This window comes from Chrysochloris asiatica, unplaced genomic scaffold (assembly GCF_000296735.1).
Source record: "Chrysochloris asiatica unplaced genomic scaffold, ChrAsi1.0 scaffold00101, whole genome shotgun sequence".
Classification (NCBI taxonomy): Eukaryota; Metazoa; Chordata; class Mammalia; order Afrosoricida; family Chrysochloridae; genus Chrysochloris; species Chrysochloris asiatica.
Window position 1 is genome coordinate 1606972 of NW_006408619.1, and position 24369 is coordinate 1631340.

At 45.9% G+C, this 24369-nt stretch overlaps 1 protein-coding gene across 2 annotated transcripts in view; it reads right to left on the minus strand.

The window, feature by feature from the left end:
- SLCO3A1 (solute carrier organic anion transporter family, member 3A1) overlaps positions 1–24369 on the minus strand; it is a 378033-nt gene that overhangs the window by 48819 nt on the left and 304845 nt on the right. For both annotated transcript variants that reach the window (XM_006867113.1, XM_006867112.1), the window contains exons 5-7: positions 17244–17408; positions 10964–11162; positions 8349–8487 (exon numbers count right to left, since the gene is read on the minus strand). In XM_006867113.1, coding sequence (XP_006867175.1) covers positions 8349–8487; positions 10964–11162; positions 17244–17408 — 503 coding nt within the window. The remainder of the gene's footprint in view (positions 1–8348; positions 8488–10963; positions 11163–17243; positions 17409–24369) is intronic.

The window sequence follows — 24369 nt, forward strand, 5'->3', positions numbered from 1 at the left end:
CAAAAGGAGGGGAGTGATTGACTTTGTAGTCCAGGAGCGGAGGTCCCTGGGACCATCAAGGGAGAAGATCAGAATGCGGGACCCTACCCAGAGATGGAGGCAGAGGCGATGACGTGGAGAGATGGAACAGCTGGGGATTCTAGACCCAGAGAGGGAGAGGGGCTGTGTGCTGACGACCAGGGGACAGGTTTGTGAGGTATACCCTTTGGTTGGATGATGATGCATGGAGGGGCTTGTAACCATGGCAATGAAATGATATACGATAAGACGAATGTAAACCTAATGTTCTCCCATGGAAACTATCACATATTTCACAATAAAACATTAAAATAAAAAGGGATAAGGAGCCATATAGTGTTTTAGAATGTATTCTTTTCACTTAGCACTGTATTGAATGCTGGTCTTCACTGCTCCCTTGTTTATAACCATTGATACATTACCTCTAATTTTATAGTAAGCATGGCTTTTTATCTAAGCCATCTCCATATTTTTATTCTTAGTACAGAACTGAAGGATAAGAGGGGGCTTCAAAAAGTTCTTGGAAAAATTCCATTATCTTTTAATTCCATTATTTCATGAACGTTCTGAAGACCCTATATATCACATATCCCAATACCAATGTTCCAGTAGGACTTAATTTCAGAGTATTCATAAGTCCCTCTGACATGTCATTACCAGGGTAAAGACAGACTTTTAATTAAATCTGGCAACGGGGTCTAGGGGCTAAAACATTCGTTTTCACGTTTCTTTGTAATTCAGGAAACTGATAGAAAATTCAAGCTGAATTCCGAAGAGGAGGTAGAACTAAGGTATCATTGCTGAAGTCAGATGGATCTTGGTTGAAAGCAGAGAATAGTAGAAAGATGTTTGTTGCTGCTGTTAAATGCCAATGAGTTGGTTCCAACCCACAGTGAACCTGTATGAAGAGTGACTAGTGAGCTTGACCCACCAACCTTGCGGTTCAAACCGACTTTGCAGTCCAGCTCATTAACCAACATGCCACACCAGGACTCCAAAAAGATGCTTACTTATATCTTAAAGACTATGCAGAAATTTTTGACAGTGTGGAAAACATTGGAAAAATTATGTATATTCCAGAACACTCAATTGAAGAACCTGTAAACAGAGCAAGGGGCAGTTGTTCAAACAGAACAAGGGGACAGTGAAGGGTTTAAAATCAGGGAAGCTGTTCATCTGAGTTGTATTCTTTCACCACACTTATTCAATCTGTATGCTGATCAAACAATCCCAGAAGATGGATTGTATGAAGAAGAGTGTGGTATCAGAATTAGAGAAAGACTCATTACCAACCCGCAATATGCAAATGATACAACCTTGCCTGCTGAAAGTGAAGATGACTTAAAATACTTCTATATGAAGATCAAAGATTACAGCCTTCACTATGGATTGCACTGCATTGTAAAGAAGAAAAAACATATCCTCACCACTGGACCAAAAAAGACCATCATGATAAATGGAGAAAATACTGATGCTGGTAAAGACTTCATTTTGCTTGGATCAACCATCAGCACTCATGGGAGCAGCAGTCAAAAAAATAAACAACATATTACTTTTCGGCAAATCTGTAGCACAAGACCTCTCGAAAGTATTCAAGAGCAAAGATGTCAGTTTTAGGACTAAGGTGTGCCTGACCCAAGCCATGGTATTTTCAATACCCTCATATGCATGTGAAAGGCGGACAGTGAATAAGGAAGACAATGGAAGAATTGATGCACTACAGTTATGCTGTTGGAGGAGAATATTAAAAATACCATCAACTGCCAAAAGAACAAACCAATCTGTGTTGTAAGAAGTGCAGCCAGATTGCTCTTTTGAAGCCAGGATGCTGAGACTTCTTTTCTCATACTTTGGACATGCTATTAGGAAGGACTAGTCCTTTGTTGAAGTGGAGGGCCAGCGAAAAAGAGGGAGACCCCCAGAAGATGGACTGACAGAGTAGCAACAGCAATGGCCTTAAACACACTTGTGAGGATGGTGCAGGACCTGGCAGTGTGTCATTCTGTTATGCACAGGGTCACTATGAGTAGGAACCAACATGATGGCACCTAACAACAACAACATAGAGAGAGATGTTTATTATCCAAAAAATGGTTTACAATTGTGGAGTCTCAGGTCCTTAGTGAAAGAGAGAGAGTCCCTCCTGTGTGTCTATTATATTGGGAGCAGGCCACACCCTCAAGGAAGCATCCCTTAGATCGAATGGCTGCTCAGAGCCACTCACAGAATTAACTGTGGCTGTATTAGGTTTCATCACCATGGGAACAAGCACATCTCAACTGCTAACCCTTTAGAAATCCTGGCTTTGTCAAGTGGACACAGAACCCTAACAATTCCACACCCTTTCCGTCAGAAGGCAAGGTTTTTATCCACTGTTTTTCCAGGGCTCCTTGATCCTCCTGCTCAGGCAACGGATACTTACTTGGTGCCTGTGAGAGGAAACACTGAGCACGTTCTGCAGAAAGGAAGAAGAAAGCTCTATTATGGATAAATGCAGGACCCTTGCTTAATATTATGGATCATAATCCTGGCTACACATTAAAATCATCAGAATTTAGAATTATTAGAATTTAAAGCTCTCAAAATCCATTGTCTGTGCCCATCCCCAGGGATTCTGATTTCATTGTCCTTGAATGAGGTCCATGCATTGGTATTTGTTTTGTTTTGTTTTTTAAAAGTGTCCCGAATGTTTTTGGTATGAAACCTCGGTTGAGAACCACTGTTCTAGTATAAGATTTCTCAACCGTGGAACTAAAATTGATTGTCATAGGGGGTTGCCTTGTGTCTTATCAGATGATTCACAGTGTTCCTGGCCTCTACCCATTATATAGAAGTCCTGATGTGGTGCTGTGGATTAATGTGCTTGGCTGCAAAGTCATTTGAACCACAAGGTTGACAGTTCAAGCTTACCAACCACTCCTTGGAAACCCTACACAAGGTGGCTATGGGTAGGAACTGACTCGAAGGCACTTAACAACAATAGCAACAACAACCCATTATATGACAATAACAATCCTTTGCCCCTAACCTCAAGTTGTGATAATCAAAAATATCTCCAGACATTATCATATCTCCCGGAGGGCAAAATCACAGCCAGTTGAGAACCACTGCTCTGGTTGTTGTTGTTGTTAAGTGCCATCGAGTCGGTTCCAACCCATAGCGACCCTGTATAGGGTTTCCGCGGGTGTAAATCTTTACGGGAGTAGAAAGCCTCATCTTTCTCCCACTGTGCAGCTGGTAGTTTCGAACCGCTGACCTTAAGGTTCGCAGCCCGATTCGTAACCACTACGCTACCAGAGCTCCTTACTGCTCTGGTAGTTGGGTTGATATTGCTGTTGTCATGTGCCATTGAGTCAGTTCTGACTCAGAGCATGAGCGTATCAGCAGATGAGTTGAAAGTGAGTGTCTTCGAATCGGTTTCTACTCACAGTGACCCTCTATAGGGTTTTCAAACAGCAGCTGATGAATTTGAACCGTCAACCATGCAGTTCAAACCAACCTTGCGGTCTAGTGCTTACCCTATAGGCCCACACCAGGACTCCTCTGTCTGTCTGTCTGTCTGTCTGTCTGTCTGTCTCTCTGTATATATATACACGTGCATATGTCCCTCTGATTTTGATTTTCTATAAAACCCTGCCTAACACAGGTTGGCAGTTCAAACCCACCAGCCACTCCACGAGGGAGTAATGTGACAAGACTCTGAGAGAATTTGCTCCTGCCCTGCAGGACTGCTATGAGCCAAACTGACCTCATCGGCAGTGGTTTTGTATTTTGGTTTGGATTGGTGAATAGATTAGTGGTTTACCAATGTTGTTGTTTTTGTTAGGTGCCATCGAGTCAGTACCAACTCATAGCGACCCTACTATGCACAGCAGAACGAAACCCTGCCTGATCCTGGGCCAACCTCACTATCGTATTACTCCCCTATTAACTGCTGTCATGGACTTGTGTTGACTTTCAACATTTTATTGGTGGCTTCTGTAAGCTGTTTTAAAAGTCAATTATTCCGTTCATCAGAAGGATACAGTCAGCAGCCTAACACGCTTTCTGCTGGAATAATTACTTCAGACAGTGAAAGGTACAGAAACAATCTGGACAATATATTCACGTCAAAGGAAGACTACAAAATTAACTTTCAGTCTTGTTATCACCCCTCCTGGTCATATGCAATGAGGAGAATCAGAAATTGTATATTAAATGCAATCCTGGAAACTTCCACTGTTATCACTCAAGAAGATTTGAAATGAAAAAATTATTATCATAATAAAAAAATCCTAAACCATTGCAAGAAGGTAAGTCTAATATTAGAAAATTCCTGAGAACCCGATATCCCAATTGTCAGGATTATTTGATTGGTGACTTATTCTCATCTAATCAAGTTACGAGCAATTTTCACAAGTCTTGATGGAAGCCAAAAATGATGAGTGACGAGCAACGAGAGGGGTGTTTGTGCTGAAATCTGCATTATCCAAGCTAACCAACTGCCCCTGGAGATTAATAGAGTGATCGTGTATCACCTGGGGCTTCCATGGCTCTTTGAGGTCCGTGTAGGGGCTCCATCTAGGTATTTAGACACACAGGGCCTTGGTGCAGAACCAGGACTGACACTGTGCATGCAGCAATTCTCCAGAGACGTCTCCCCCCAGGACCCTAGTCATCTAGTGAGCCACCTGGGGGAGCACTGCTCAGGATGAGTGCAGATGCTGCGGGAAGCCACAGGGGGCTCCAACACACAGCTGGGGGAAGCAGAGACCTCAGTACTATGGAGGGATTATGCACTGGTGGTGTGAATTGTGAACCACTTGGCTCATGAACAGCAGGTTGGGAATTTGAGTCTACCCAGATGTACCTTGGAAGAAATGCCTGTGATCTACTTTTGAAAAATCAGCCGCTGAAAACCCAATGGAACATACTTCCACTCTGGCACACTTGGGGTCACCATGAGTTAGAACCAATTCAAGGGCAACCAGCTTTGTTTGGTTTATGCCTGTGAAAAGGTAAGACAGAGACCGCTACTCTAGATAAAAGGAACAATATGTGCAGAGACCCCGAAGGAAGGGACAGCCTGGGTGTGTTGTGGGAACTGAGAGATGTTCAATGTAGCAAATGTGAGGTTGGAGGGACACCGTGGGCCAGACTGTGAGGGCTGAGGGGAAGGTCCAAATTGTGAAGAGTATGTATGAAGAGGTTCTTTCAGAAGAAGAAAGGGCTCTAAGTAGGACGTTCATCCTAAAAAGGGCAGATGTTGAATGCGGAGCAAAGACACTACCTTCAGTGTCAGATAGAACCTCTGTTCATATGCTCTGCCATTTTCTACTATGTGGCCCTAGGCAGGTCATGACCTTCAGATGAAATCCTGGAATAAGAACAACAACTACCTCCAAAGGTTACCTTAAACAATGTAGTACATTCACATACAAGGTAAGAAGAAATGAAGCCAGGAGAATGGTTGATTCACATGGCGAAAGGTGAACTTCCAGGGACCAGTGAAAGAATAAACACATACAGGGAGGGAGGCTAAGAGGGGCAAAGGTAGCCTTTGGAAGCCTTTTTTCATTTTAAAGTTTGAAGACAAAACAGAAAGGCAGAAAAGGAGGGAGAAAGAGAAGGAGTGAATATTTTAGGCATATAACCTACCGTTTGGTACTTTCTCAAAATATTAGAGCAAAAATTTTCATTGCTTTTTTGCTAGCTGGTAGATGCTGGCTTGGGATGCTTTAGGCTCGAGACCAAGCTGTCATGAGCTATGAGTGACCCATGGAAGGGCCATGCCCTGGCCTGTGACAAAGCTTGCTGTTGCCGCAGTTTCACGGTTAGGGTTGCTGAAAAGGCAAGCCCATCAGTGGGCTCCTTTCCAGGGCAGCGGTGTAGCTTGTTGTTCCCAAGTCCCTCATCCAGCTGCTGGAAGCCAGCGCATCCCAACACCTGTCTCTCCAGTTCTTGTCCCTGGCGGTTTCTACTGTCTGCCTCATAATTGCAGGAGAATAACCTCTCCACCTTGCTTGTACCTCAAGCAAGCAAACGAGCCTCAAGCACGGTGAAGCAAAGGCAGGTGTCTGCAGAATAAAGGATCTGTTCCAGGTAAGCTGAGGAACTTGAAATCCGATAATTGCATTCCACAGCTTTGCTGTTTCAGCAGCTGGAAGCAGCATGGGTCTGATTAGGCTCTTATTCAGTAAAGACTCTTGTACATGCAAGTTTGAGGGAAATGCAATTTTTAAGATACTCTTCTGGTCAGTGCATTCTCTGAAACAGATACTTGTTTCCTCTCAGGATACCAGCCTATGTTGAGTCAATTTCCTTCTTGGAGCAGGACAAGAACTAAGACTCATTTATAATGTAACTTTGGATACTAAACTGCTAATGAAATTGTTGTCCTGACAAACGACTGCCTGCATTTTTATTCCAACTATTGTCAAGGCCCCCATTCCTTTAAAAAAAATTCATTTCCATTCACAGAAGGAAAGTAAAATCAGTTCCTCCCCACCTCACCCCCAGGGTGATTTATTTTATTCATAGAAAGATGCCATGAACTGGACAGTCATCTAAACGTTAAAAGCAAGAGAAAACAAAATCTTTGAAAATGTTGTTGTTAAGTGCCGTCAAGTCTGTTCGGACTTATAATGACTCTGTACAAGATTTCCGAAGAATGGCTGGTTGATTTGAACTGCCGACCTTGTGCTTATTCTACAGCGCCACTCCAGAAATCCAGTCAGGGAAATTGCTGCTCCTCAAAAGATATGGTGGTGGTTATGTGGCATGGAGTCGGTTCCGACCCATAACAACTCTGTAAAGGGTTTCTGAGGCTGTAAATCTTTCCTAGGAAAGCAGTTAGCCCCATCTTTCTCCTGCAGAACAGCTGATAGTTTCGAACTGCTGACCTTAAGGTTTGCAACTCGATTCGAGCTCCTTCCAAAAAGATAAAGGCTGTGGAAAAGGGGAAAAATCATAAATTCAGCTCTGAACTCCTTAAAAGCAGCCACTCAGCTCTCTTCAGATCCTCCTTCCCACTCTTGTGGCCTGCCGACATTTATGGAACCCTTCCTGGGTACCAGTCCTTGCTCAGCACAGAAAAGTCAGGGCTCCCAGGCTCCATCCTCAAGACACTGAGAGCAGACGGCAGACACCAGCAGATCACTGCCGAGAAATGAGAGCTGTACCTCCCCCAGTGCCCCAGAACCAGGAACCCCCAAGAGAAAGGAGGGGAGGGTGGCTTCACAGAGGAGGTGACGCTTGATTGGGCATTGAGGATGAGCAGGGGTACCTAACTGTAAGTTGTCCTCACTGTATGAGGAAAACTGAGAGGAGACAGAGATGAAGAGAGATGCTGAAGTACCTACATGCTACCTATTAGTTGATAACACAGAACTAAAAAAAAAAAAAAAAAGTTGCCATTCAGTAATCCTGATTCCCAAGGACTCCAGAGTAGTATTAAACAACAACAACAAATTCAAACTAGTTGCCGCCATTCCAATGCATACCCATGGCAACTACATGTGTTTCAGAATAGAACTCGGCTCTAAAGGATTTGGGGAGGGAGATTGCCAGGTCTTTCTTCCAAGGTGCTTCTGAGTGGTTTTGAACCACCAACCTTACAGACAATAATCAAGCGCTTAATTGGGGCCAGTTACTAAGCGACTTTTTTTTTTCATGAAGAGAGCACTTGGGATGCTATTGGTTCACAAACAATTGTAAAAGTCATGTGATGTCTGCTGCAGGAACGGGAAAAGCTGGGAGACATGTAGTTGGGAAGAAAAAGGAAAATCAAATCGAGTAAGAAAGAAGATAAGTTAGTGTCAGACAATCTTAGGCTTGGAAGATTTCTTTGCTTTCTAGTTTTTTGGTTTTTTTTTGGTTTTTTTTTTAATAGACTTCCAGTGATGGCGAGCTTTGGAAGCGCCTCATTCCAACCATTCCCTTTATGAGTGTCTTGAGGTTCTGGGGTGACACTACAGGAAAACGTGTAAGACTGCAAGGTCAGCGGTTCAAGCTCAACAGTAGCTCTTTGGGAACCCTATACAGGGTTGCTATGAGTTGAAACCAACTCACTGGCACTTAACAACAACAACGAGTGCCTTGGGCAAAAATCTTTCTGACTCCATATGTACATTTAGTTTCCTTTTGTGTTTTTAGCAAATGACTAAAGTGAATGGCTGGCCAGTCCTCCCATCCTGCTGACAGACATTCCTTCATGAGATCAAGGCTGGAGCTGAGAATCAGACCCAGGGCAGGAGAGCACTGTATGTACCCCGTGTGACCTTGGGCTGTAGGTGACTTTGGCTGCCTGAGCCCCAGAGCCCGTGCGCACCCCACCAGAGAACCACTGATACCGCGCTATTGCAGCCAGCGAAGCAGGCAGACAGGTAGGTGATTCCATCGGCCCCACACACCGGAGTGAAGGAGTCGGTTTGGCATTCACAGTTATTATTGCAGGGCGAATAGGGGTCCAGGCTGGAGCTGGGCACTGAGCTGGAAAAGGAAAAAGACATGGAGTCAATCAGACTGAGGTCAGTCCCAACAAGATCCTCCCAACCACAGCCCTCTACCCTCTGCTGTGATGAGCCACACTAGAGCCCAGATTCCCCACCCCTTTCTCCTCCTCATCCAATCACAATCCTCACTGTCCTTCAAGGACCAGCCAGGGTCACCAAATGAGTAGGTGGGTGGGAGCAGTGTCTGCCCAGAGGAAGAGGTCCCTTTTTATCATTTGACCAGAGTGCCCGCTGAGCAGGCGAATTGCACACACCCCTCTATGAAGCCTCCGCTGACCCCCTTCCCTTGATCAGCAACTCTTTTTCTTCCTTTTTTGGGTTCATTCTTTCTCTTTAATCTATCTATCCCCCAGTAGATCTCAAGTCCCATGAAGCTGTCACTAGCGTGTCCTTAAAAAGTAGGGACGTGTGACGGTTTCATTTTCCAAAGCAAAACATCACGGAGCTATCCTAAGTGGTCCCTTGCATCATTAAAGGCATCGCTACCCAGAGCGAGCAAAGATAAAGAGAACAAGGGCAGAGTAGGTGTCTTCTAGCGCTAGGAGGGGAAGCGTCTCCTTCACCTCCATGACTCTCAGCTGAGTCCCCCAGGGTGCAGAGACTTGCATAGAAATCAAGAAAGTGGAGACAATACCCAACAATCACTGTGTCAGGCCCTGTTCCAGGAACTGCGTGCTCCATTGCACTTATTCTCTGTCTAACCCTATGGGGCATCTTTACAGATACAGTTACTGACGCAAAGCTAGGTCAGAACCTTACTCAGATGTCCCTAATGCATACAGAGCAGATCGGGGATTGGGACATGGGCAGTGGCAGACTGCTCCTTGTCTTCCGTTTTTGTTGAAGAACAACTTCACTGTATTAAGACTGTACTTTTAAACATTCTAAAGAGCTCTGGTAGCATAGTGGTTACGAATCGGGCTGCGAACCACAAGGTCAGCAGTTCGAAACAACCAGCGGCTCTGTGGGAGAAAGATGAGGCTTTCTGCTCCCGTAAAGATTTACAGCTTCGGAAACCCTGTTCAGGGTCACTGTGGGTCGGAACCGACTCCACGACACTTAACAACAACAAGTTTACAGCTTGAGAGTCAAGAGGTCCACAGGAAAGGCTGGTGTGTTAGGTTTGTTTATCTACTGCTGTTCGGAACATGTGCAGACCAGCAGACTAGAGAGGGGACTGGGCATCATTCGGAGACTAGAAGAGACTCGCTGTGGGGGGCGCTGCCGGGGTGGAAGGGTGCCGAAAGGATGCACAAGCTGTCTGCCTGTGCCTCTGTCTCCCATTCCATCTGCACACCCCTGCAGAAGGCTGCAGGTAAGCCGGGGTCTACCCACGTCTGGCCTTGGAGTCACGAGAATGTCTAGAGACGGAGCCTGGATCTGCAGAGGTATGGGTCACCTGCAGGCCGGCCTCGCCACCACCACCATCTCCTCAGGCAGCTTCCTAAGGCAGCCTCAGAGTTCATTTAGCAAAGAGGCAACTGTCGGTGTGGGATATTAAGGATGCCTCATAATTCCCTCAGAGCAATGCTGATTGGAGTCTGGCCAGAAACATTGGGTGGGGATGGTGGTGGTTATATGCCATGGAGTCGGTTCCGACTCATAGCGAACCTGTCAAGGGTTTCCATGGTGAGGAGCTTCAGGGTAAGAGCTGGACCCTAAGGTCAGTTTGTACTGCAAGGTTGGCTGTTCAAACCCACCAGCAAACCCTATAACAGGGTCGTTATGGGTAGGAATCAACTAGACGACACTTAGCAACAACAAATCTTTACAGGAGCAGAAAGTCTCATCTTTCTCCCACGATGCGGCTCGTAGTTTCCAACCGCTGACCTTAAGGTTAGCAGCCAGACTTGTAACCACTTCGCCACCAGAGCTTCTTAAACATTGGGTTATTGTTAAGTACCCAGGGTCTCTGGGGAGCTGCTGGTGAGCTTGAATCCCGACCTTGAAGTTGAAACCATCTTTGGAGTCCAACACACTAGCCCACAGCGCCACACTGGGTAATGAGTAGGAGATAAGACAAGTGCCCTATAAGAATGAACTTCCTTCCCTCATCCCTCCCACCTTTCTATTCTTCCTCTTCCCTCCCTCCCACACTATCAATACCTACCATGCACCAAACCTGAGATTTAAGATCAGACTGATGATAGCTTCTGTAGGTTTAAGGAATTGTTGAAATCTATTCTATCTTTTATTTTGAGCTGAACTGTAAAATAAAATTTAGTTTAATGTTCTATGTTTATGTTATTCCTAAAATCAAAGGCCCCAAATAATCATATATTCTCTCTCAACACACTCCTGGCTACTCTGCGAGTGAGTTCTGCCAGTGGGGAGGGTCAGACTGGTCCTTCCACCTGGGAAGTCACATCTCTGGTCACAGACATTGGGGATGAAGCTGGTTCCACTCACAGCAACCACAGGGACAGGGCTGAGGTGACATTCCCCCAACTCACGTGTTTCCATAGGGGACAGTAACCCCAGCCACAGGACCCGTGTCACAGCCCAGGAAGAGGAAGGAGACATAGCAAGCCGTGGACACCAGGTTAACCAGCATGGCCATCCGAATAGCCCCGAGTGCAGACAGGCTGAGCTTCTTCACCAGCAACCCGCCCAGGAAGATCCCCAGACAGGCGCATGGGATTGCAGTCATTCCTGGAACAGGAACAGAGCAGAGCGCCATGAGTGAGGGGCTGAGTGCTGGCCTGGGCCTGGGCCTGGGCCTGGACATTGCAAACAGCTAAGTGTTCAACAAGGAGGTGGAAGGTTTGAGCTCTCCCATGGGCGTCTCAGAAGAAATGTCCAGAGATCTACTCTGGAAGGTCAGCTTTGGCAAACTGATGGAGATGTGCTCCTCGGCATACAAGGGGTCGCCGTGAGGTAGAATGGGTTCAAAGGTAACCTGAAACAACAGCAGTCGCTGCCAAGTCAACTGTGATTCAGCAACGCCACGTGCATCAGAGTAGAACTGAGATCCTTAGCATTGTCAATGGCTGCCTTTCCCAAGTAGATCACCAAGTCTTTCTTCAGAAGCACCTCTGGATGGAACTGAACCTGCAACCTTTGGGTTAGCGGCCGTATGTGTTCACCATTTGTACCACCCAGGGACTCCATGGCAGCTAGCTTTTTATCTATCTCTCTGTCTATCTAGCTATCTTATATTTCTATCATTTATCTAATCATCTATCTATCTAACCATCTATCTATGTATCCATCCATCAATCATATCTTTCTAATCATCTAGCTAATCTTGTTGTTGTTGTTAAGTGCCATCGAGTCGGGTCCGACCCATAGCGACCCTGTACAGGGTTTCCGAGGGTGTAAATCTTTACGGGAGTAGAAAGCCTCATCTTTCTCCCGCGGAGCGACTGGTAGTTTCGAACCGCTGACCTTAAGGTTCGCAGCCCGATTCGTAACCACTACGCTACCATCGTATATTTCTATCATTTATCTATCTAATCATCTATGTATCTAGAATCCTGGTGTGGCGCTGTGGGCTAATGGGTTGGACTGCAAAGTTGGTTTGAACCACAAGGTCAGTGGTTTAAGTTCACCAGCCACTCCTTGGAAATCCTATACAGGGTTGCTATAGGTTATGAGGTGTTCTACTCCCGTAAAGATTTACAGCCTCGGAAACCCTGTTCAGGGTCGCTATGGGTCAGAACCGACTCCACAGCACACAGCCACCATAGGTTGGAACCGACTCAACAGCACTTAACAACAACTATCTATCTATCTATCTATCTATCTATCTATCTATCTATCTATCTATCTATCACCTAACTAACCTCTGCCCTCAGGAGTTCACAGAAAATTGAGGGAGGCAGACAAATAGTGACCAGTTCTAGCAAGCCTCAGTGTATACACCTGAGTGGGGCACTGTAATGGTTCAGGTTGTGTGTTGTGAGTCAGCTTGGAAGGGATAGGACTCTCAGTGGTTTGGTGGTTACGATGTAGTCATCCCTGTGGTGGGATCTGATATAATGGCATCAGCTCCACGATGAGCCATATGACACCAGCTATGAGCAGCCAAACAAAAAAGGCGGCTCTGTGGGGGTGTGGCTGGACACTCCAGCAAAACTCTCCTGCTGTCTTTCTGCAGCTGGACCCTGCATCTGGCTTGTCATCATCCAGCCTCCAGCTCTTCGGACTTGAACCAGCAGCTTGCCACATGGCCCACCGATCTTGGGGTGCTTTAGCTCCTACAGTGTGTGGGCCAGCAGCCTGCTGTCAGACCTACCTATCCTGGATTTTCCAGCCCCTGCAGCTACATGAGTAAGAAACCTTCAGTCTATCATCTGACTCATGGACTTGGAACTTACCAGCCTCTATGACTGCATGAGCTAGTTCTTTGAGAGACATCTTTCTGCCGATATACATATACATATACATAAAAGCTTCACTAGAGAACCGAGTGTAAGACAGGCACCATGTTAGAAAACTCACACAACTGATGTGGCAGCAGGGCTAGGGCAGATCTGTGCATTTTGGGAAGGTCTCAGTCACAGAGCAGTGTACTCTCTCTGTGCACTTTTGAGGTCAGAGGGAAGAAGAGTCAAGAGTGCTTGGGGATTTGCTCGCCTCATTCCAATCAAGAAGATTCTGTGGACATATTTTTACCAAAGTTTACAGAACTCACCAGCCCATGAAGATGTCATTTCGACAAGCTCTGTTCCCTTTCAAGAAGCAGCAGGCATCAAATCAGTATGTTGTGTGGCTCGTTGGGAGTAATTGGCATAAAGAAATATATTTTCTTTCTGTCTCTTATTCCCAGAGCTATCTGCAAGGCAGCAGGACCATAAGCCTGTTACTCTAGACTCTCAGAGACTCCGGGAATTTGAGGAGGACCAGTGGACTTCCGGTTTCATGTTTGTTTTTACTTTCCTCTGACCCATAGCATCTAAATCCTGCTCTCCACCATGTAGATTATGCATGGTTGATTTTACAGTCTAGGCAGCCAATCAACAGACCTCTAGATCAGTAGACTGCATCAACTGGCTAATATGCTAAGGGAATGCAAACTAATGTTAATATTAGGGTAAAGAAGACCTAATTGGGAAGGCATGCTGCAAGAAAGTAGCAGAAGTCCGTTTTAGGCAAATATTTCTGAGTCCTCTGCTGCTTTGGCATACCTGCCCATGGTGCCCCCGCCCTTGGTGTAGAAGTTTGGTATGCCCAACACTCATCTGCTGTCACTAGGGGGCACTGTAGTCACACCAGTCTTCCTCCTTTCTGTCCAGAACAGCCACACCAAGCCAGGCTCCAAGCTTTGCTCCTGCTGACCTGGCTTCTGGGAACACTCTTGACCTATCCTATGTCTTTACTAGGCTGGCCTCCATGCCTCCCAGAACCCCTGTCTAAAGTGTCTCCTGTCTCCCAAGCCCCAGGCTCTGCTGTTTCTCGCCGTGTTTTACTGCCTTCGTGGCTCATCTCTCTAGAGTCTGATATCCAGCACAGGGAGGGCACTCTTACTTTCTGAATGACCCGAGCAGTCAAGGATTGAATCCAGGTGACTGAACATGGGTGACAGTAGGCCCACACACACAGAGAGAAGGCCTGCACACTGTTTATGTGCTACCAGAGAGAGCGAGGATCATGTCTAATGATGTGCCAATGGCAGGCTCATGGTGCCTTTTCTCTAAGTCCATGTCAGCCTCCGGTCTCCCTCCCTGACCGGAAGGCCCCCTCCCTGATGGGAAGACCCCCTCACTGACAGGAAGGCCTCCTCCCTGACCGGAAAGGCCCCTCCCTGGTGAGAAGGCCACTACTGGAACATCCCAAACTCCATCCTCTTCACACGAACCCATACACACTGAGTCCTTGTTATCTTCCTTCCTAAGTCTGCCTCCTTCTCTCCTTCCCCATCAATGGTAGTGTAATTCTCTGAAGCCGGCCTCCCTTGTGGATGACTTTGGTTAGCTCAGAGCCCTCTGCTGCGGCCCAGCGATGAATTCATGAGACCCATCCCCAGGTCCACAGGCGCTACCAACCCAAACGATCAAGCCTATTGCTTTTGAGTTGATTCTAACTCATGGAGACCCCAGGAGTCCCAGAGGAGAACTGCTTCTGAGGGTTTTCCTAGCTGCAATCCATGTGGAAGTTGACATCTAGCCCTTGCTTTACAATACCATTCGGTGGCTTTGAGCTGCCAACGTTTACATTCGTGTTATTGTTGTTGTTGCATGCTGTCAGGTGGATTCCAACTCGTACTTACCCTACGGGACAGAACAGATAGAACGAGAGGCCCTAGTGGGTTTACAAGGGAACACATTGCCAGTTCTTTCTTCCATGAGGCCACTGGGGAGCTCAAATCACTGACTTTGAGTTAGCACCTGTGCTTAACCATTGTATCACCAGTTTCAGTTAGTAAGGTGGCACTGTGAAACCAGCACTGGACTGCTAACCGCAAGGTCGACGGTTCAAACTCACCAGCCGCTCCTCGGAAACCTTACACAGGGTCGCTATGAGTTGGAACTGACTTGATGGCACTAAATAACAACAACAACAACAACAACAATATGTGTGGAGTTCTTTTTAGTGTGGTGCTGTAGGATAAGCACTGGACAGTAAACCACAAGGTCGGCAGCTCAAACCCACTAGCTGCTCCTCAGAAACGCTATACAGGATGGCTATGAGTCAGAACCAAATCAAAGGCTCCTAACAGCAAGTCAGTATGTATGGAATCCTAGTGTGGTGCTGTAGGATACGCAATGGACTGCTAGTGGCAAGGCCAGAAGGTCAAACCCAAAAGCTGCTCCTTGGAAACCCTGTAGGGTTGCTCTAAGTCAGAAACAACTTGACAACACTTGGCACTAAAAACAGTCAAGTGCAAACCATTCCTACCACCCAGGACCTTGCTCGGGCGCCAGGTGAAATATTTCAAGTGAGTCTCACCCCATGCGCCCAGTGACCCCTAACTGCCCAGGGCAGCCCCCTCTTGCAGCCAACTCTTGGGAACCCATGTGGACTGGAGTGACAGCATGGGCAGATATGGGGGCCCTCCACACCAAGCACTTTAAGAGGCAGAAAAGTCACTCAGTAAGAAACTGGTGCAAAGATGTGAGATTGTTTTTCGGATCTTCTGCCCTGAACACTATTGATGTGTCTGTCAATGGGAAACTTAGAATCTGTTCTGAAATAGAACACAGCCCCAAAGCTACACCACAGTGCAGATGTACCAAACTTTAATGAACAAATGTTACATTTTGACCCGTCTCTGTTAGACAGGTAGTACAAAATATTGTTGTTGTTAAGCTGTTTCCAACCCATAGTGATCCTGTATAGGGTTTCCAAGGAGAGGCTGGTGAGCTTGAACTGCCGACCTTGTGGTTCAAATCAACTTAAGCAGTCCAGCGAATTAACCCACAGCACCTACAAAATAGTGGTTGGTAAGGAATTACTATGGCACTATCGGGTTAGCACAAGGAGCTCTGGTAGCGTAGTGGTTACGAATCGGGCTGCGAACCACAAAGTCAGCAGTTCGAAACTACCAGCTGCTCCGCGGGAGAAAGATGAGGCTTTCTGCTCCCGTAAAGATTTACAGCCTCGGAAACCCTGTACAGGGTCGCTATGGGTCGGAACCGACTCTATAGCACATAACCACCACCATAGGGTTAGCACTGGACCCCAAGGATGGTAGAATGCAAAGTTGGCAGTAGTTCAAACTCACCAACTGCTCCTCAGAGTTGGAACGCTATGAGTTGGAACACAGAGTTATTAGCACAAGAGGAAAAAAAAAGAAAAAAAAAATTGAAAAGACTTGTGCTTCTATAGCACAATTCCCGGGGAACAAATCCCCCAAACAGCCATCAAATAGATTCTAACTCACCGCGACATTCTAGGACATAGGGTTTTCAAGGCTGGAAATCTTTACAAGGAGTCCTGGTGTGGTGCTGTGTGGTGCTGTGGGTTAAGCACTGGACCACAAGGTTGGTTTGAACCACAAAGTCGGCTATTCAGACTCATCAGATGCTCCTTGGAAACCCCATACAAGGTCACTAAGAGTTGGACCAACTCGATGGCATTTCACAAGGACAAATTTTTACGGAGAGGACTGCCACATCTTTGCCCTGTGGAGCACCAGGTAAATTCCAACTGCTGACTTTTTGTTACATGTTGTATACGGTGACATAGTGCACAAATCTTAAAAAGAACAGCCTAAAGCTTTCTGACACCCATAGTGGTTACGGATCGGGCTGCGAACCACAAGGTCAGCAGTTTGAAACTACCAGTGGTTCCATGGGAAAGAGATGAGGCTTTCTGCTCCTGTAAAGATTTATAGCCTCAGAAACCCTGTTCAAGGTCGCTATGAGTCAGAACCGACTCCACAGCACTTAACAACAACAACAATACATCCCAGTAAGCACCGCTCAAATTGAGCTATAGAGCATTTCCAGTACCCCTGAAACAACTGGGGCCCCATCCTAGTGAGTTGTCCCCCAAACAATAGGCTTTATCACTTTGATTAAACTTCCCTCTTTTGAATTCATATAAATGTCTTATGAGTCTGATGCAACTCTCAGCTCTGGGACATTCATTTCATTGGGGCATGTGGCAGTATCCTTCCTTTTTCATTCTGCTGTTGATGGACACTTGGGTTGTTTCCAGTCTGGAGCCATTCTGCACAAAGCTACCATGAGCAGTCTCATAGAAACATGCACTTCTATTGGGTGTGTACCCAAGTGAGGCACAGGTGATGCCTCAGCTTCTTCTCAGGAGGACAAGGAGAGCACTCACCGAGCAGCTGGTTGGCAGAAGAAGTGGTGAGGTTAAACTGCTGTTCCAAGTACTTCCCCAAGAAGGCGGCGAAGCCAGCCACCACTGCAATCTCCATGCAGGCGGCCAGGATGATGCAGGTGAACACAGGGTTGGAGAGCAGATGCTTGGTGACTTTCGGGATCACTGTGAGGAGAGAAAAAGATGAAGTCACATGTGCCCTGACCTCCCAGATGACCACCTTCGGCTCCAAAGACTCCTCCTTATCCTATCCTTTCCATCCAGTCAATGGCGCCAGATGTAGGACAAAGCCTGTGTCCTGTAATGCCCCAGTGAGTCCTGGAAACTCTGGCTTCGGGCTGTAACATGAATAGAACCCCTTCTCATCACTTCTTTAGTGACCTCTCTGGGGAGTCAACCAAAAAGACCTGACTTCTAGCTTGGTTTTCACTCAGTGTTCCTACCTGGTTACTCCCTGTGCCATAGGCTGTGAGAACGGATCAGATCATTTTCCTGCTCAGTTGCTCCTGGTGTTTGATGTCTCGTTGGTAATAAAATCCTGTGCCCTGGGGCCTATGGTCCACCGCTCAGCAATCTCATCAAGCTTCCTACCAGACCCAGTCCTGCTATCTCTCCTACCCACCGAGATCATTCCTTGCTCAGATCATTGTAGCTGGGGTACCCTTCCTCTTTCTGGGCTGATTTGCCCTCTATGCTGCCTCCTCCTTAGATGATCTTTTCTGATCATTAAATTCAACTTGTAAGCAGCCCCCAGTCATAGGGCCCATGAGTGCTGATGATGGCTAGAAGTCCTTCTGCGGGTTGTTGTTGGTGTTCAGTGCTGCCAAGTTGGTTCCGACTCATAGCAATCCTGTACAGGGTTTCCCAGCAGCTGGTGGGTTTGAACTGCTGACCTTGTAGTTCACAGCTCAGTACTGATCATACAGTGCCATAGCAGTAGTCCACTGTGGCTTGCACACAACTTTAAATACCAACAAAGCCCATGCACACAGGTCTTGTGGAGACCATGCATTTCCATTTTATTTTCCTGTGCTCTAATTTTCTTAAAGTATGTGGCTTCATCAGCTGTTATGACTTCCTTTTGCTTTTAGAAATGGGAGGTTTGTGTTCTAAAATCCTTTTACATTGTTTGGTTACTTCCAGTGGTTAGAATCCCCACATGTGACCATCAGCCAGGTCTCCTTAAGCGGGGGGTACGCAGCATGCTAGTAAGATGCAGGAAACAAAGTCCTTGTTTCAACAGATCTGCCATTATTTCAATGTGTGTTTGTATTAATGTCCACTGAACTAGAACAGATGCAAATCTGTGTGGCCTGAGAGGAACACTCCCGGTGTGGCGCTATGGGATAAACAACTGGATCGCAAGGTCACTTCAAACCACAACGTCGGTAGTTCAAGCTAAGGAGCTCTGGCAGCACACTGGTTATGATTGGGCTGCGAACCGCATGGTCAGCAGTTTGAAACTACCTGTGTTTCCACAGAAGAAAGATGAGGCTTTCTGCTCCCGTAAAGATTTACAGCCTTGGAAACCCTGTACAGGGTCATTATGACTCGGAACCGACTCCATGGTACACCACCACCATCATCAAGGACAAGTCTTATGGAAACAATGGGACAGGTGCTATATGGACAGATGAGGCAAGAATGACCAAGATGGCATGCCGGTGACTACTACTGCCAGGGAACTTCATTATGCATCAGTCATAATATTTGGTATGTGGTGCTTATATTTCAGTCTGTGTCAGAAGGGCAGATAAAACACAGGATCCCGGAGGAAGCAGATACGGTGCCAAGTGCAGAAAAAACTGACTAGTACCCATGTTGTCGCTGTTATTGTTAGGTGCCACCGAGGCAGTTCCGACCCACAGTGACCCTGTGACAACAGAACAAAACGCTGCCCAGTCCTGTGCCATCCTCACCATTACTGCCATGCTTGAGACCATTGTTGCCGCCACTGTGCCAATCTATCTTGGGTTGTCCTTCCATTTTACCAACTGTAATGTCCTTCTGTAGGGCCCAGTCCCTTAAGATAACATGTCCCTTAGGATAATATGTCCAAAGCATGAGAAACGAAGTCTGGCCATCTTGGCTTTTATGGAACATTCTGGTTGTACTTCTTCCAACACGGATTTGTTTGTTCTTCTGGCAGCCCATGGTACCTTTAATAGTCTCCTCCAACACCTTAACGTAAATGCATCAGTTCTTCTATGGTGGTTGGTGGTTATGTGCTGTGGAGTTGGTTCTGACTCATAGTGACCCTGTACAGGGTTTCCGAGGCTGTAAATCTTTATGGGAGCAGAAAGCCTCATCTTTCTCCCGGGCAACAGCTGATGGCTTCGAACTACTGACCTTAAGGTTTGTAGCCCGATTCATAACAACTATGCTACCAGAGCATCTTATTAACTGTCCAATTTTCACATGCATATGAGGTTATTTTAAATACCATGGCTGGGGTGAGGCACCATAAGTTATACAAAATAAACAGGCAGAAAGGGAGTCCAATACTGTACTCCCAAGTGATGAGTCAGACGCTTGTCTTAAAGAAAAGAGCTAATTACACAGGTTCAATCTCATCTCCTAGGGGATGAAACCTCTAAATGGCTCAACTAATTAGAATAAAATAATGGGCCTACATAAGTTTTTAATAATGTTAACAGACATGTTCAATAAATCAAAATGACAAGAGCAATGAAATGGATCCGGAACTGGTAGCTACACGACACCTATTTTATTTCTGGGGACGACACTAACTTTTAAAAATGAAAACCGATGTGCAGGCTAGGAATTTAGGAGCTCTTTGGCAGAATAAATGGGATTTAGTTAGGAAAATAGACTGAGCCAGATGGTGGGGGACTCGGAACCACTTGGACTGAGCAACCAGAGCTTCCGTCCCTACATCAAGAGACAACCAGGCATTGACTGGGCCTGGACTCTTCAGCTGGTATGTGATGGTTTCTTATAACATTTTTGACATCAGCAAGGCACTGTTCCTTACTGAATTGTGTCCTTGCAAAAAGGTATGTGAAAACACTAATCCTTCAAACCTTTAAATATGCCTTGTTTGTAAATAAGGTCTTTCAGATGTTACCAGTTAGGTTACCATGAGGTCACACCAGAGTAGAGCTCCCTGCCTTTTCGAGTTCACAACCCTACAGGACAGAGAAGACTTCAAGGCCATAAATCTTTACGGAAGCAGAGTGCCGCATCTTATTCTTGCTAGGTGGTCAGTGGGTTTGAACACCAATCTTCCAGATACAGACCAACACTTAATCCACTGTGCCACCAGGACTCCTTTACCAGCATAGGGGAGTTCACATCCCGTCTGAGTGGTGTCTTATACTAGAGGAAAGACACAGGAAGACAGAGCTTGAGTGACCATGTGAGGACAAATAGAGCTGCAACTGCAAGCCCAAGGCTGCTCAGGATTGCAGAGGGACTTGCAGCTAGGATAAGGCCGGTAACACTTCTCTCGGACCTCCAGAGAATCAGCGTGGCTCATGCCCTGATTTGGACTTCTAGACTCCAGCACTGTTGACAACACATTTCTGTTCTTCAAAGTTACAGTAGCCAGAGGGAACCAAGACAGCAACTATTGGAATAAACCAAACGACAAAAATACATAAATAAGAACGTAACAGGCGGATAGGGATCCGGTTCTAGATCACGTAGAAACAACTTCAGATCTTCAGATTCCCAGAACTCATATGTTTATACCCTGCTTGATTTTAGGTGTACTGATCTCTGCGTCTTTAGTTTATTTGTACAGGGTTGCAAACAGTTGTAATAATTTTTTTTTAGAGATGTCATTTCAAATAAATGTTTACAAGTGTTTATATTCAAAATCTATATTTCAATGTTGGGAAATTTCACTTTGTTAAATGCATATTTTTTTTAAAAACTGTATAAATACTTGGAGGGATGTTGATTGTGTAATGTTCATATAGACTGTTTAAAAAATATATAAATGGAATAAACTGAGCACAAAGACGAGGCACTGAGTAGTAGGTACTCCACTGTCATAAATGGCGGCCAATGAGAGAAAGCCGGTGAGCTGTCGTGTGAGGAGCACAGGTGACAGGGAGGTGCTGTGGAGTCTCCCACTGCAGACCGTCTCCTTGCAATGGATGGATGTGGAAATCCTTACCCGAGCTGTTTTTACATTAGGGCGGGCAATAGCACTTCTCCTCACTGTGCTCTGAGATTATGATTGTGAGATGAATTAGTGGAGGCACAGTCCACAGAAATGATCGGTGGCCAAGTTCAGCTTGGATTCCTTTTGTTAGTTACCGAGAGTCCAGAAGAAGAAATCACCGCGACCACGTCTGTACCAGCCACAGGAGTAAATGGCTGCTCAAGAAGAAAGCCAGGACTCTGTGGTTAGGAACTTTGCTTTGTGGCTTTGGAAATGACACCCATTCGGATTGTAGACAATCACGTGGATTTTCTGGGTCCAGTTTGAAGTAGGCACTTGCTTAGCAAAGGCTTGTTGCTGTCAAATGCTACAAAGTTAGTTCTGATTCATAGCAACCCTGTATAGGGCTTCCAAGGAGCAACTGGTGGGTTTGAACCACTGACCTTGTGGTTCAAGTGCAATGTTTATCCTACAGCATCACACCAGGAGTCCAAACCAGCTACGTTATTCTTGTTCTTAGGTGCTGTCGTTTGCAAACAGAATGAAACACTAACTGGTCTTGCATCAACCTCACAATTATTGTTGGGGGGTCTTCCTCTTTTTTTCGCTGACCCTGTACTTTGAGCAAACATGACGCCCTTCTCCAGGGACAGGTCCCTTCTGATAATATGGCCAAAGTATGAGACGCAAAGTCTCACGATCCTGACTTCTAAGAAGCATTCTGGCTATACTTCTTCCAACACAGATTTGTTTGTATTGCTGGCAGTCCATGGTACTTTTTAATATTCTTTGACACCGTAATTCACATACATTCATTCTTCTCTGGTCTTCCTTATTCATTGTCCAACTTTCAGATGCACATGAGGCTACTGAAAACACCATGGTTTCATGTCAGACACAATATTCCAGTTAATAGAACACTTTTTATACTTCAGCAAGCAATTTAATTATTCCAGAAAAAAACCCACTTCAGTGGATAGGATTCCTTGTTGAGAGAGGCGGCTGCCTGCTTTTGTCTTAATGTTTAATGACTAATTTCTCCCTGAATTAGATATGAGAATCATTAAGTTTCAGAATCCTTTGACTCAGGGCCCGGTGATGCCTCAGTGGGCCTTATTTGCATGAAGAACATTTTATTCTCTCTCAGAGGGCTGATTCACCTCCGGAGATGGTGGCTTCCTTTAGTTTTCATTACTTCCTTCCCAGATTCTTCCTCCCATCCCTGGTTTTATGGCCCACACTCAAAAGAGGATTTCTTTTCAAAGGTTCTGCCAATCCTCCAAAGCCCCAGTTTGTTTGAAAGAGGGTATTAATTAGCTTGATCCTAGGGCTATTCCCTGTGTTTTAAACTTTGTCATTCACATGGATTTTTATTTTTAAAGCCCATAAAATCGGAGTCTCCAGGGGGTTAGTATCTAAAGAGGTCAGACAAATAGAGCCTGGTGAGTCAAAGGCAAAAAAGCTACTGAACGCCTACAACCACCATAAGCCATTTCCCTTCCCCAACATGAGCCTCAGCAGAAGGGGGTCAGTGGGGGTCAGGGGGGTTCTTAGATGATGTGGTTTTATTGGTCAGGAAAACTCACAGAAGGCACAGTGCTTCTGTTGACACAGCAGTAGAAGAAGGTCTCTAGACACAATCATTTGTCCCACTGCTAGGCTCTGGAAGGAGTCCTGGTGTGGCGCTGTGGGTTAATGTGCTGGACTTCAAAGTCATTTGAACTGCAAGGTTGGTGGTTCAAGCTCACCAGTTGCTCCTAGGAAACGTTATCCAGGATTTCTATGGGTCGAAACCGGCTTGATGGCACTTGACAACAACAACAACAACAGGCTTTGGAAAGAGTTCTAATATAGTGTTGTGGATTCATACCCTGGATTGTAAAACGCGATCGGTGAGTCAAGTTCACCAGTTGTTCTTCAGAAACCCTATACAAGGTCCCCGTACGGATTCAATGGCACTTCACAGCAACAGGCTTTGGAGGCAGACCTGGTGTAGCACCATGGGTTAATGTGCTGGACTGCAAAGTCGTTTGAACTGCAAGGTCGGTGGTTCAAGCTCACCAGTCACTCCTTGAATACCCTATGCAGGCTCACTATGAGTTGGAACCAAGCCGATGGCACTTAACAACAAAAACAAGGCTTTGGAAGACACTCCAGTAGGGCTGAGACATCTTAGAAGTTTGGGCAGAGAGCAGCTTTGGAGAAGTACTAAGGATTGATAGTGACGGAACGCGTACCGAGCGCCATGCTGATGGCTTACATACAAAGCCAATCATCCTTACAACAAGCCTGTGCTCTGGCGATTATTTAAATCCTCAAGGTACCGATGAGGAAACCAAGGCAGAGGGAGGTTCTGTGGTGAGTGAGGCACAGCAGAAACACTAACCCTGGCGTCTGTCGCTGTAGTATATGCTCTTCACCAATGTGCCTTTCTGACCCGGACTCTGCGCGGTGCTATTACTCTTGGCTTAAAATCTAAGCAAGCAGGCTAAAGAGAACTCATAAAAGACTGCAAAAGTACATTGACAGGGAACTAACTGCCAGAGGGTCAAGCCAGATGCAGAAGAGGTCGTGGAATGAGTGATTATCATTGCTGGCATCAGATGGATCTTTGCTGAAAGCAGAGAGTACCAGAAAGATGTTTACTTGTGCTTTATTGGCTATGCAAAGACTTTCAACTGTGTGGATCAGGACAAGCTATGAATGACATGTGATGAATGGGTACTCCAAAACACTGAGCTGTGCTTGTGGGGAGTCTGTACATAGCCCAAGAGGCGGTTGTTTGACTAGAACAAGGGGACACTGAATGGTTTGAAATCAGGAAAAGTGTGTACCAGGGTTTTAGTATTTCACCATACTTATTTAACCTGTGTGCAGAGCAAAGAACCTGAGAAGCTCAGTTATATGGAGAAAAATGTGGCATCAGGATTGGAGGAAGACTCATTAACAACCTGCAATATTGTGACATCATTTGGTCTGGCCCTGCCAAGTCAA